General features: G+C 52.6%; 3 protein-coding genes and 1 pseudogene across 3 annotated transcripts, besides 4 other annotated features; all 4 read right to left on the bottom strand.

The window, feature by feature from the left end:
• Positions 1-13,271: part of a sequence feature (areas not merged during assembly with more than two copies in the genome that could not be assigned to a particular haplotype) that runs on past the window's edge.
• Tc00.1047053510361.50 lies at positions 454-1,728 on the bottom strand (annotated as a pseudogene).
• Positions 4,383-4,403: a sequence feature (AT_rich).
• Positions 5,208-5,236: a sequence feature (AT_rich).
• Tc00.1047053510361.30 (mucin-associated surface protein (MASP), putative) lies at positions 5,585-6,679 on the bottom strand (the record flags this gene model as incomplete). Its single annotated transcript, XM_813386.1, has 1 exon — positions 5,585-6,679. One exon carries the CDS (start codon positions 6,677-6,679, stop codon positions 5,585-5,587), a length of 1,095 nt encoding a protein of 364 aa, XP_818479.1.
• On the bottom strand, positions 7,361-7,810 carry Tc00.1047053510361.20 (uncharacterized protein; the record flags this gene model as incomplete). Its single annotated transcript, XM_813385.1, has 1 exon — positions 7,361-7,810. One exon carries the CDS (start codon positions 7,808-7,810, stop codon positions 7,361-7,363), a length of 450 nt encoding a protein of 149 aa, XP_818478.1.
• Positions 9,485-9,511: a microsatellite.
• Positions 9,652-12,261, bottom strand: Tc00.1047053510361.10 (trans-sialidase, putative; the record flags this gene model as incomplete). Its single annotated transcript, XM_813384.1, has 1 exon — positions 9,652-12,261. One exon carries the CDS (start codon positions 12,259-12,261, stop codon positions 9,652-9,654), a length of 2,610 nt encoding a protein of 869 aa, XP_818477.1.

Here is a 13,271-nt window from a genome sequence, read left to right as displayed (position 1 = left end):
TGGAAAAAAGAGAACAATGGCACACACGCAAATTACTCATATCATCACACACACACACACAGCCCGCGGAATGGGTGCACTCAACCACAAAACAATGAAAACAATAAAAAACAAAAGCCGAAGCGTGGGACGACCAGCGCACACACACTCTCATTACTCCCGTAAAGAAAAACACACACAGAGGGAGAGAGAGAGAGGTCGCCCACTCAATGCAATAAAAACGAAAACAGTTACGGTGCTCCGCCCATGCAGCCAGGCAGGACGGCAGCGGTGCGTGTCGTGCAAAAGAGAGCACCAACGGGCCTGCATGGGTGTGCATGCATATATACAATGGGCACATTATTGTGTGTGCCTCGTGGGGTGAGGTGAGGGCGAGAGTCCATGCAAGGGGACACACACAGAGAGAGAAGGAAGAGTGTGTGTGCGGGCGGTGCACGGCTCTCTCACCCTCACTCTCACGCGGCCACCACCGCAGCAGCAGCCGCACACGCAACAACAAGGAGAAGCAAAAGAGGGGAGGTGGTGTGGGAGACCGCGGTGCTGCTGTCGCTGTCGCCAGGTTTTGCCGTATCATTCGTTTGAGCTGTAGTTGACGCTGTCCCACTGAGTGTTGGAACAACGTTGTTATTGCCAGTTTCAAGGCTGTCGTGTTGTCCTTCATGGCTTTGAGCATCATCCTCATCTGCCTTATTGTGGACATGATCACCGCTGCCACTTGCAGAGGTAGATGATGAGGTTGTTTCTGCTGGAGTGCCGGTTGCTGCATTCCTTGCCGAATCCTCTGTGTCTGTGTCATGACTGTGCTGCTCTTGTGTAGCATCCTCTGAAGGTGGTGCCGGTGCTTCTGAGCCCTTTTTGGATCCTGACGGTGTGTTTTCGTTCATTACTTCGGTTATTTTCTGTGAGCTTTCTTTTTCTGCTGTTGGGTCTCCTTCACCTGCTGTTGATGATGGTGCAGGTCCACCCGATGGCGGTAGTGGTGCGGGTAATGATGGTGGTGGTTTTCCTCCTCCATTATTCTGGCCCTCGTGTTTCTCGGGTTGTAATGTGTTTTTTCTTGTTTTTTTTTTCCTTCTCTTTTTCTCCATCCTCTTCCTCTATCGCGTCATCACTTCCATTTTTAGCCTGACGACTGGCATCTCCTTTTGTCTCTGTGTCATTGGGCAATGGAGTAAGGTCATCCGTACCCGTCGAAGAGGATTTTTCACCAGAACGAGTGGAAGAGCTGCCAGATGGAGAGGGCAATTGATCGTTGGTTCGGTCTTGGGACTCCTTTGGCTCTTTGCTGCCGGGATCCACGTTGTTTTTTTCATTCGCTTTTTGGCCAGCCGCAAGTAACTGTCCGTTTTCATCACCCGTCCCTGACACTCCAGGCCCAGGCAGCGATGTTGTTGCTGCACCTGCAGGACCTTTCCCTTCTTTTGGACCAGGCGCTGCATTGTCCTCAGTAACGGCCAGCAGACTATCAGGCGATGCTCTTCCCGCACTTTCTAATTCTTCTTCTCCTCATTCCTCAGCCGCAACCGCCTTTATTAATCCCATTCGGGTAGAAATCAACCCGAAATCCGCCTTCAGGCGCAGTCCATCATTTCCTCCATTATGCGTGTGCGTCAATACGTTCCCATCATCCTCAACGCAGCGGTTGTCCCTTGGATCTCCGCCGGCACCGCACCACAGCACGCAGAGGGCACACACCAGCAGCACACGGCCAGCCATCATCATCGCCATCACTCCTGTCACTTGCGTGTAGTCTTCAGCACAAAATAACGCCCCGTCAACGCAGAGTGAAAAAGCAACAGACACGGCCGCCACACTGCAAAGTGACAAATGACAGATTGCGCACACCATGAGGCAGAGGGAGTCAGTGCGATTGCGGAACTCGCTTACCGCTCTCCAAACCAATAAATAAATAAAAAACGGAAAAATCACAACAGCGAAAGAAAAAAAGCAAAAGGGTTGAGAGTCCGGCAATAAAGCAAATAAAAAGTGAATCAAGCAGAACCTCTTTTTCATGTGCCATGCAGCACAATAAAACGATCACTTGTTTCTGTATGTATATAATGCCTGCAGTAAAATAAAAAAATAAAAAAGATCGTCCTGTTCCACCAGCCCTCACAACACTCTTCACATTTCACTGCGGCATCCGGCCTGCTCTTCCAATCCTCCTTTCGTGCAGTCCGTGGGACGCACAGCAATGAGGCCGGCACCGCGTGTGGGCAAAACAAAACAAAACAAGAGGAGAAGCACGTCACTCATGACAGTGTGCAGCAACCGACCATTGAATAAAGGAACGGCAACGATGCTCATCATTCGAGGAAAACAACAAACCCAAACAGTAAAACGTAAATAATAAAAGGAAACACGCATGCAACGCGGCACATGTTCTCCGTGAGGAGCCGCAATTCCACACTCTTCGGCTCACAAGACCGCCACAGCTCCACACAATCCCAGAAGAAGCAGCAACGCCCAGTACACGCACACACGCACAGTGCCGTCAACAGTTAACTCGCGCAGTGTCAATTTCGCGTCGTTGAGCAGGGCAAAGCAGTCGTCGGGACTCACACCGCTCCCGGAATACTGCGCGGTGAATTCCCGCAATTGGGGTTTGTTCTCGTGTCCAGAGGCATTGCGTTGAGTCAATCCGTCCGCATCACCCCCAGCAACAAATCCACTGCCCGCAACGCCATTTTCTAAAACTAGAGATTTGTGTCCGGTGGCGTCGGGCTCACTCACCTCGTCCGTGTTATCCGCAGCAACGTGTTCCCTGCCGCCATAAGTGACAGACATGATCTCGGATGCATTCGACGCCAATAATATTCTCGGACCGTTGGCAAAGGAAGGCCTCTTCGTGGATGCATTCGGGACCATCACTTCGATCGGATTGCTGGCAAACTCTGGCCTCGTCTCGGACGTGTTGGTCGCCGTGTTGGGTGCGGGACTCCGATCGACGGTGTTGGGTCCGTCAGCCGCCGCAGACTGTCGCCAATCCTCGTGTTGACGTGACGGCTCAGCATTCACTTGCGGCGCAGTTGTCCCACCAGATTTTGTGTCATCCCTCCCTTCACGGGGTGGCGGCAACTGACGGATGCCGTACGGTCAGCATCGCCGCTCCGTGCAGGCGGATGGATGGTTCCATCGGGGGAAAATTGACGCCACCACAATTCATAAGGGCCGGCGTATTTATGTGTCGTCACATTCATCGTGAAGGCAACGGTGGCCCCTTCCTCCTTCCTTGCACAGCTGACAGCACAGTTGCTACATGTGTGCAACGCATTCTCCACATGGCACACAGCACCCAGCTCACCATTCCTGCTGTGCATGCGCACACCAAAGCCACTGAAATTATAATTCTCACACTCAGCCTCAGCACTGGCAGCAGAACACTTCTTCCACGCACACACACACGCGATAGCTCAGGCTGCCGTCACTCGGAGCACACGACACATCCACCGGCACAACCACCGCATCCGCATCACTAGATACATCTCCACGACTCCCAGCAGCCGTCACGCACACGGACGAGCAGCAGCAGCACAAGAGCGCAAGGACCAACACGGCGCCGCACCGTCACCATCGTCACCCGTGGTGGAGTCGCTGGAGCCAGCCAGCTGATCGGTGAGACAGAAGAAAAACAATCCAACAAGAGGGAGAGGGACGGAGCACAGCGGATACAGCAAGAGAGAGCAGACAACATGAGGAGAGGGCAGCAGGCCCAGACGCACAGTTCACACACCACGAGACGGCATCCACGCAGGAAAGGCACACAACGCCAGCAGCCACCCACCATGCAGGAGGAGAAGATATCCACCACCATCTCCCCCCAGCTCATTCCTGCAGCCCCAGGGAAATGGCCAAAACCCGCGGCCACCACACAACGCACACGGAGCGAGCACCCACCACACCAGCCACACGCAACAGTGGACCCTCAGCCATCCATGACGCGGCAACAAAATTTCCTGCCATCCCGCCATCAATGGGACACGGAGCCCAACTCAACGCAGTCACACGCGGTGCTCCACACCTGCAGGAAAGGAGACGCGGGCTGCGCACTCCCTCTCCCTTCTCCTCATGGCCACGGAAGAAGACAACAGCCGCCACACGCAACTGCCAGCATGCACTGCAAAAGAAGCATTCAAATCCGCTGCAATGTGCATCTTGTGTGTGTGCCTGCAGAAACACAAAGCAAAGAAGTAGAAAAGAGGAAGCAGAGTGTGTGGAGAGACGCACAAAAATGTACAGCGGAGGTGCGTGGCGGAAGCAACAAGAAGAAGACCGCTCAAGCTCATGACTGCACCGCAGTCCAAGCAGCGGCAATTCACACAACATTTATTTAAAACAAAAAAAAAAGCTTTCCCCCTCAACTTACACAAACCCCATCACACAAAATAATTATAAATAAAAAAGAAACCGTCCATTACTGTTCCACACAAATTTAAAAAGCAGCCGGCTGCCGTGTGGCCACAACAAACCGTCTGCATATTTTGCCCGCAAATAAAATTAAAAGATATTTAAATGTCTTTCAACCGTCCGACCCTCTGTGTGTCCGCACATCGTTTATATTTCACGGGGTCATCTGCGTGTTGCTGCTCCCCTCAGCCCTCCCATCGGCGCGTGAGTGCGGCCCGCAGAGCACAGTCACTCGTGTGTGTGGACTGAGAGAAGCACGCAGACATGACGGCAGTCGCGTCACTCCATCGGGAGAGTGAGCGCAGCAAAAGAAAAAAAATCATCAGGAGGGAAAAGAAATGCTCACGAGGCCGCCACCGAAGGGACTGCCACCGCGTGAAATAAACACGCAAAAAAAAAAAGAAATCTTAAAAACACGGCGGCGGGGTGTGGCTGTGTGTGTGGCGCTGCGGGTGTCTGCCCGCCCTGGCCGCAAAGAACAAAACAAGAGGGAAGAAATGTGTGCTCCGCCCCACAGGCCCTCGTCGCACGCCCACACGTCACGGCTCCCTCAGCGCGCCGTTCGTCGCGGCCCCTCCTCATGCGTGCAGCAGGCGAGGCGCACAGGGCCGTCGTCATGAGCGTGTCGGTGGGTGTGCGAGTGGAGCAGTTGGGCGGGAAACACACGGCACCCCTCACAGGAAGAGTGCAGAAGAAACAATTAAAGAGGGAAGAGTAGAAAAGAAAAAACATCCACAGTGATTGCCCTCAAAAAGCAAAAAAAAAAGGAATTGTTTAGTAAAAAATTTAAAGCAAACAGGAAAAAATTAAAAAAATTACAAAAAAAAAACACACAAAAAAGCCGAAGCGTGGGACGACCAGCGCACACACTCTCATTACTCCCGTAAAGCAAAACACACACACAGAGGGAGAGAGAGAGAGGTCGCCCACTCAATGCAATGGAAACAAAAACAGTTACGGTGCTCCGCCCATGCAGCCAGGCAGGACGGCAGCGGTGCGTGTCGTGCAAAAGAGAGCACCAACGGGCCTGCATGGGTGTGCATGCATATATACAATGGGCACATTATTGTGTGTGCCTCGTGGGGTGAGGTGAGGGCGAGAGTCCATGCAAGGGGACACACAGAGAGAGGAGGACGAGTGTGTGTGCGGGCGGTGCACGGCTCTCTCCCCCTCACTCTCACGCGGCCACCACCGCAGCCGCAGCCGCACACGCAAAAACAAGAAGAAGCAAAGGAGGGGAGGTGGTGTGGGAGGCCGCGGTGCTGCCGTCGGTGTCGGCAGGCGTCGTCGTTTCATTTCTCTTGGTGATGGTGACATTTTCTGTTGAGGTTTCTTCTCCTGCTTGAAGTTCCGTTTCTGTTGGTGATGGTTCAGCGGATGGTGGTCGTGGAGTTGTTTGTGTTACTGGTGGGTTGCTGGTGGTAGAAGATAGGCTTGTGGTGGCTTTTGGTCCGACGTCTCCCTTCTCCTTCTTCTTTTCAACTGCATCCCCACTATCATCTGGACTTTTTGCGGCTTCTTCTGAAGTAGAGAAGCCCTGTTTTGCTTTGGATTCTGATCTCTCCTTTGGCTGCTCGTTGGGCAATGCGGTTCCAAGAGACATTGTTTCCGACTGTAGACCCTTTTCTGAAGGTTGCGTGCTCTGAACAAGTGGGGCATCGAGGGCAGAGGATGATGAAATGCCAGCCGTAGAAAGAGGAGAAACTGAAGAGTCACCTCGAGAACTGCCACTGGGTCGAGTTCCATCAGATTCTGGTGATGGTGGCGGTCTTATTGCTTGACCCGCCTGTCCTGCATGTTTTGCTGCTGGATCTTCACTGGTCAACATTTTGTCTGTTGGTGTTGGAGATGGGCTCCTTTCGTTTTCTTTTGGGCCATCGCTTTCCTGCGTTTCATCTGAATGATCTTTTGGTTGTTCTTCTCCATCACTTCTTGTTTCTTCATCTCCCGCCTTCTTTGCTTCTACTTTACCTTCTTTTTCTGCCGCCCCACCATTATCTCTTGGTGTTTGTTTGACAGAAGTTTTTTGAGGGCTGACCTTCGTTAAGTCTCGCGCATCTGACGGTTCTTCTGAGGTGTTCAACACTCCACCGACTGGCTTTCGTACATCCGGTTCCTCTTCATGGCCACCCTTAGATGGAGACTGTGAAACCCTCGATGGTTCACCTTGTAGTTCAGTAACATCATCACCCTCCGCCTCCACCGCAGCACCGCACCACAGCACGCAGAGGGCACACACCAGCAGCACACGGCCAGTCATCATCATCGCCATCACTCCTGTCACTTGCGTGTAGCCTTCAGCACAAACTAACTCCCCGTCAACGCAGAGCGTAAGCAAAATGAGAGACAAGTCACACAGCCACCGCACAGCCACAAGTGGCAGCACCCCAGCAACACGCACGTCGAGGCAGAGGAAATCAGTGCGATTGAAGAACTTGCACACCGCCCTGCAAACCAGAAGTTTTGCAAGGAAAACCAGAGTTGAGTGTCTGGCAGGGCTCTCGGAAAGAATAAATAAAATCAATCTGGCAGAAATTTTATTTAATGTGCCAAGCAGCACAAGACAACCGTGTGTGTCTGTGCATACATAACGCCCGCACCAAAAAAATAAATCAAATAAGAAAGATCTTGCTGTTCCCTGAGCCCACACAAAATCCCTCACACTTCATTGCGGCATCCGGCCTGTTCCTCCAATCCTCCTTTCGTGCAGTCCGTGGGACGCACAGCAATGAGGCCGGCACCGTGTGGGCAACAAAAACAAGACAAGAGGGATGAGCACGTCACACATGGCGGTGTGCAGCAACCGACCATTGAATAAAGCAACAGCAACGATACTTATCATTCCAGGAAAACAACAAAAAAAAAACAAAGTAAAACGTAAATAATAAAAGAAAACACGCAAAGAACGCGGCACATGTTCTCTGTGAGGAATCGCAATCCCACACTCTTTGGCTCACAAGACCGCCACAATTCCACACAATCCCAGAAGAAGCAGCAACACCCAATACACGCACACACGCACAGTGCCGTCAACAGTTAACTCTCGCAGTGTCAATTTCGCGTCGTTGCGCAGGGCAAAGCAGTCGTCGGGACTCACACCGCTCCCGGAATACTGCGCGGTGAATTCTCGCAATTGGGGTTTGTTGTCGTGTCCAGAGGCATTGCGTTGAGGCAATCCGCCCGCATCACCCTCAGCAACAAATCCACTGCCTGCAACGCCATTTCCTGAAACGAGAGATTTGTGTCCAGTGGCGCTGCGCTCACTCACCTCGTCCGTGTTATCCGCAGCAACGTGTTCCCTGCCGCCATAAGTGACAGACACGATCCCGGATACATTCAGCGCCACTAATATTCTCGGACCGTTGGCAAAGGAAGGCCTCTTCTTGGATGCATTCGGGACCATCACTTCGTTCGGATTGCTGGCAAACTCAGGCCTCGTCTCGGACGTGTTGGTCGCCGTGTTGGATGCGGGACTCGGATCGACGGTGTTGGGTCCGTCAGCCGCCGCAGACTGTCGCCAATCCTCGTGTTGACGTGACGGCTCAGCATTAACTTGCGGCGCAGTTGTCCCAACAGATTTTGTGTCGTCCTTCCCTCCACGGGGTGGCGGCAACTGACAGATGCCCGTCCGGTCAGCATCGCTGCTCCGTGCAGGCGGATGGATGGTTCCATCGGGGAAAATTGACGCCACCACAATTCATAAGGGCCGGCGTATTTATGTGTCGTCACATTCATCGTGAAGGCAACGGTGGCCCTTCCTCTTCCGTTGCACAGCTGGCAGCACAGTTGCTACATGTGTGCACCGCATTGGCCACATGGCACACAGCACCCAGCTCACCATTCCTGCCATGCATGCGCACATCAAAGCCATTGAAAGTATAATTCTCATGCTGAGCCTCAGCACCGACAGCGGAACACTTCTTCCACGCCCACACACGCACACACACACGCGATAGCTCAGGCTGCCGTCACTCGGAGCACACGACACATCCACCGGCACAACCACCGCATCCGCATCACCAGATACATCTCCAGGACTCCCAGCAGCCGTCACACACACGGACGAGCAGCAGCAGCACAAGAACGCAGCTGCCAGCATGCACTGCAAAAGGAGCATTCAAATCCACTGCAATGTGCATCTTGTGTGTGTGGTTGTGTGTGCCTGCAGAAACACAAAGCAAAGAAGTAGAAAAGAGGAAGCAGAGTATGTGGAGAGACGCACAAAATGTACAGCGGAGGTGCGTGACGGAAACAACAAGAAGAACACCGCCCAAACTCATGGCTGCACTGCAGCCCAAGCAGCGGCAATTCACACAACATTTATTTAAAACAAAAAAAAAAGCTTCCCCCTTCATCTTATACAAACCCCATCACACAAAATAATTATAAATGAAAAATAAATCGTCCATTACTGTTCCACACAAATTTAAAAAGGCAGCCGGCTGCCGTGTGGCTGCACCAAACCGTCTGTATATATTTTGCCCGCAAATAAAATTAAAAGATATTTAAGTGTCTTTCAGCCGTCCGACCCTCTGTGTGTCCGCACATCGTTTATATTTCATGGGGTCATCTGCGTGTTGCTGCTCCCCTCAGCCCTCCCATCGGCGCGTGAGTGCGGCCCGCAGAGCACAGTCACTCGTGTGTGTGTGGACTGAGAGAAGCACGCAGACATGACGGCGGTCGCGTCACTCCATCGGGAGAGTGAGCGCAGCAAAAATAAAAAATCTTAAAAACACGGCGGCAGGGTGTGACTGTGTGTGTGGCGCTGCGGGTGTCTGCCCGCCCTGGCCGCAAAGAAAACAAAACAAGAGGGAAGAAATGTGTGCGCCGCCCCACAGGCCCTCGTCGCACGCCCACACGTCACGGCTCCCTCAGCGCGCCTTTCGTCGCGGCCCCTCCTCATGCGTGCAGCAGGCGAGGCGCACAGGGCCGTCGTCGTGAGCGTGTCGGTGGGTGTGCGAGTGGAGCAGTTGGGCGGGAAACACACGGCACCCCTCGCAGGAGGAGTGCAGCAGAAACAATTAAAGAGGGAAGAGTAGAAAAGAAAAAAAAAGTCCATAGTGATTGCCCCAAAAGCAAAAAAAAAAAAAAAAAAAGCAAAAAATGAAAATAATTAAAGTATTTTAAATAAAGTAAACAACGCACAAAAAATATCTTTCCTTTACGGAGAGTAATGCATTAGCAGGAGTGTGTGCGTCGGTGGTGGGAAAGGCTGAAGTGTTCCACAATGCGGCCAGTCACTCCTCACAGAGCCGCAAACCCCCACAGTCCCAACAGAAGAAGGAGGAACGACAGCAGTCCGCTCCCACGCACAGTGCCGCCATCGCTGTTATTCACCTGCGACAATTTTCCGAGGCTGCTGTTGAGTGCCGCAGCATTTACTTCCCCGTGCTGTGAATGGATTCCTTCCTCTCCCTGCACATCCGTTCTTTTTGCCGGCTCCCCATCCTCGCCAGAGCTCACGCTCACCTCAGGAGTTTGGAGTGGTCCATTTCTCTGCATCGTATCTCCACCTCCTGTTACCATCGTTTGGTCAACATCAGACGAGGGAGTCGTAATAACGGAAGCTGCACTGGATACACCACCAGCACCCGCACCAACACTTCCATTCGGCTGTGGTCTGCCAGGCGTAGAATGGGGCACGGTTCCCTCCACGTCCGGTGCACTTACCGTTGGTGAAAGAGCATCCATCGATGTCTTCGGACCTTCCGGCTTCGGAACAGTAATTGTATTTTTGAAAAGCCCTGCAATCTCTGCGGAACTCAACGGGCGGTTGTAAAGCAATACGTTCGTCACAGTCACAGACACGCCTTCTTGGCCCTCTGCGTTGTCTTCATCCCCTCCAATGTAGAAGTGTGAGATCTCCTTATCCTTCGTGTTTTCACATTCAAATTCTGCACTCCCCACGAGCTTACCATCGACGTACGCAGAGCAGTGGTTGCCGTTCCGTAGCAAAATTACCACGTGTTCTGATTTCTTTGTCTCCAAATGGCTGCTGTGCTCCTTGTTCTCTCCGCCATCGCACAGTAATATCCACTTCTTTTCTTTGTTTTTGTATGACAGTCCCACGAGTACAGTCTTCTCACTGTCATTCATCTTCGCACCAATTAAAGGAATGTGGCTGCCGCTCTCCGGCACACCGTGGATGGACACCGTCGCCACAAGAGTGAAGTTGTAGTTCGCAAAGTGGTACAGCTGATTCTCCCCCTGACTGCCAACAGGCCACTGCGCCCACGCACCACGTCCTTTAAATGTTACGCCATTTTCCTTTTTCTCCACCCCTTCTTTATTATTTACTCTGGCGTTCACGCCGAGGTACTCGTCCCTCCATGTGCCATTAGAGAAGTTGCCGGACAAAAAGCCAACCAGCCCATCCGTGATTTTATCAGCGCTGCAGGCATTGCCAGTTGGACGGTCCCTCTCAGAGGGGCACAGCTGGGAAACGCTTTGGTCCACTTTCTTCCAGGTCGCCAGCGCCTCCTTCACTCGCTTCAGCTGCTCAGTCAGACGCACAGAGACCATACCGAGTGATGGTGTCTCCCCACCGCCCTTCTTCTTCTCGTACAGTGCAATCAACTCCTCTTTATTATTTCCACTTTTGTACAACAGGGAGCTGGCGGCAACGTCATCGTTCCCGGACACCGGCCCAATATCAACAATGTGCGTGTTGTCCGTCAGCCAAAGATGGAGTACGCCCTTTGGATTGCCTTCTTCATCCTGAGCCTTCTCGGGATACACCGGCAGAGTAACGAGCATCACGTCCCTGTTGTCAATCCTCGCTGTGATGAACCCGCTTCCAACGCCCTGTTTGTTGCCCCACACGCGCGAGAGTGTCCCGAGTGCCTCCGTCCACGAATTCCCCTTGTCACCGATCTCGTACACCCTGCGGCGGCCATCACACGCAGTCATCATCATGAGTTTTCCCTTCCAGTCCACGACGGAGGGATCACTGCAGCCATCATCAGGCACCTCCTTCGACAGCTTCCAATTCTTAGTATCCGAGGAGTACATAATCAGCGAAACGGGCTCTCCACTCTCTTCGGTGTCGGTCTCCTTCTTTTTGGTTCCTTGCAATGGGAACACAAGCGTACCGTCCTTCATCTTTACACCCGATCCACCGCCGCCAATCAGCCCCGTTAAATATTCGTGTTGTTTGCAGGAAGGTGTCAGCGGGAGACTTTTGGTATCGCTCCATTGGATTCCTTTGCTGCCTTCTTCACCACTGAATTCCCCTTTCACCAGTAAAAATCCACAGTCAACTGCATCGCCCTCCACAGAAACATCAGCAGCAGGTTTCCCGCTGTATTTTCCAACCAGCATGTAAATATCACTTCCATTCACAACTGTTGTTGGTCGGCTCACATATACTTTCTTGCTTGGGGAATCGCCTTCCTCCAGTAATTGTGTCTTAGCTTTTGGATCGTTCAGCACCTCCTCTTGGCTATCCTCTGTTTCCGAGAGTAGTTGGGATGCAATGCCAGTAAAGACGGTGTCTTCACCATTCTTGCACTGCGCCTCGGCAACGGCAAACACTTTACCATTCACCTCAACAAGACTGGGAACACGTAGCGAACTCACTGTTTCATTACCTGTTGTATCTCTCCAAGCAAAAGCTGGGCTCGGTGAAGATCCCTGACGTGGCGTTGGCTCCACCTCAGCTTTCACAGCTCCACCACTTCCACAGCACATCATCACGACGAGGAGGAGCAGCACCGCGGAAGTAAACACACGCCGGGACATGTTGGACCTCTGCGGCTCACTCTCTCCTCCTTCCCTCCTCCTTCCGCTGGATCCGGTCACGCGGCGACGGTTCTGTGTGCGGAGTGCCTTCACTGCAGCAACACGTGAGAGCATATAAATACGTGTGTGTGGGCGGTGTGTGTGCTGTTGGTCCTTTCAGTGCCTTCGAATTTCACAGTAGCGTTTAGCGCTTGTTTGCTTTCTTCGTAAGAGAGTGAAAGAAATGAAGAAAACAGGCCAATAAAATATGGGTGGAAGGATAAGCACCGCCATCCATCCACAGTGAGTGGCACCATCATCCCCGCCGCAGCCACTCCCAACAACAACAACTCACGCACACAGACACACGGAACGAGACGGAAGAACAGCGCACCGGGAACACACAGCGACTGCCACCACCACCAGCAGCAGGAGTCACGGCGGGTGCGTTATTCACGCGTCAGCACACACCGAGCAACACAAAAAAAAATATAGCGGGATGCAAAGAGAACACAGCCGCCCTTCGCAGCACCAACACGCTGCCGCCAGTCATCTTACTGTTGTCTCCTACAATGCACCCGCTTATGTGTCGCCGGCGCACATCACCCCGCACAATCGGAGAATCCCCCGTCGGTGTACGAACAGCGGGAGGAACACGTCGGCACGTACAGCTGCTGGGCAGGAAGCAATCCGCACGCTTCCCAGACATCCACGATGCCACGCCACTCACTGGCTGCGCACCGCCACATAAAAAAAACAAATCTCGCTCTCCCGTCCTCCCTTTTCGCAGGCACCGCCGCAGCCAAGTTCTTGTGCGTGCATTCGTTCTCAGACTTCAGGCCGCTCCACAGCGTGAGTGAAATGGCATATATGTTTTTGTGTGTGTTAGCATGTGCTTTTGCTTTTGTTCATCAGCGCCTATAGTCTCAAAGCGGCTGTGCGGCACAAAAAACAAAAAGGAAGAAACGGCAAAGAGAGGCAGACAGCACACACGCAAATTACTCATATCATCACACACACACACACAGCCGGAGGAATGGGTTCACTCAACCACAAAACAATGAAAAACAAAACAAAAGGCCGAAGCGTGGGACGACCAGCGCACACACTCTCATTACTACCGTAAAGCAAAACACACACACAGC

The sequence above is a fragment of the Trypanosoma cruzi genome, genomic scaffold (genome assembly GCF_000209065.1).
Source record: "Trypanosoma cruzi strain CL Brener 1047053516723 genomic scaffold, whole genome shotgun sequence".
Classification (NCBI taxonomy): Eukaryota; Euglenozoa; class Kinetoplastea; order Trypanosomatida; family Trypanosomatidae; genus Trypanosoma; species Trypanosoma cruzi.
The sequence above is the reverse complement of the archived record's forward strand: the minus strand, read 5'-3'. Positions and strand labels throughout refer to the sequence as shown.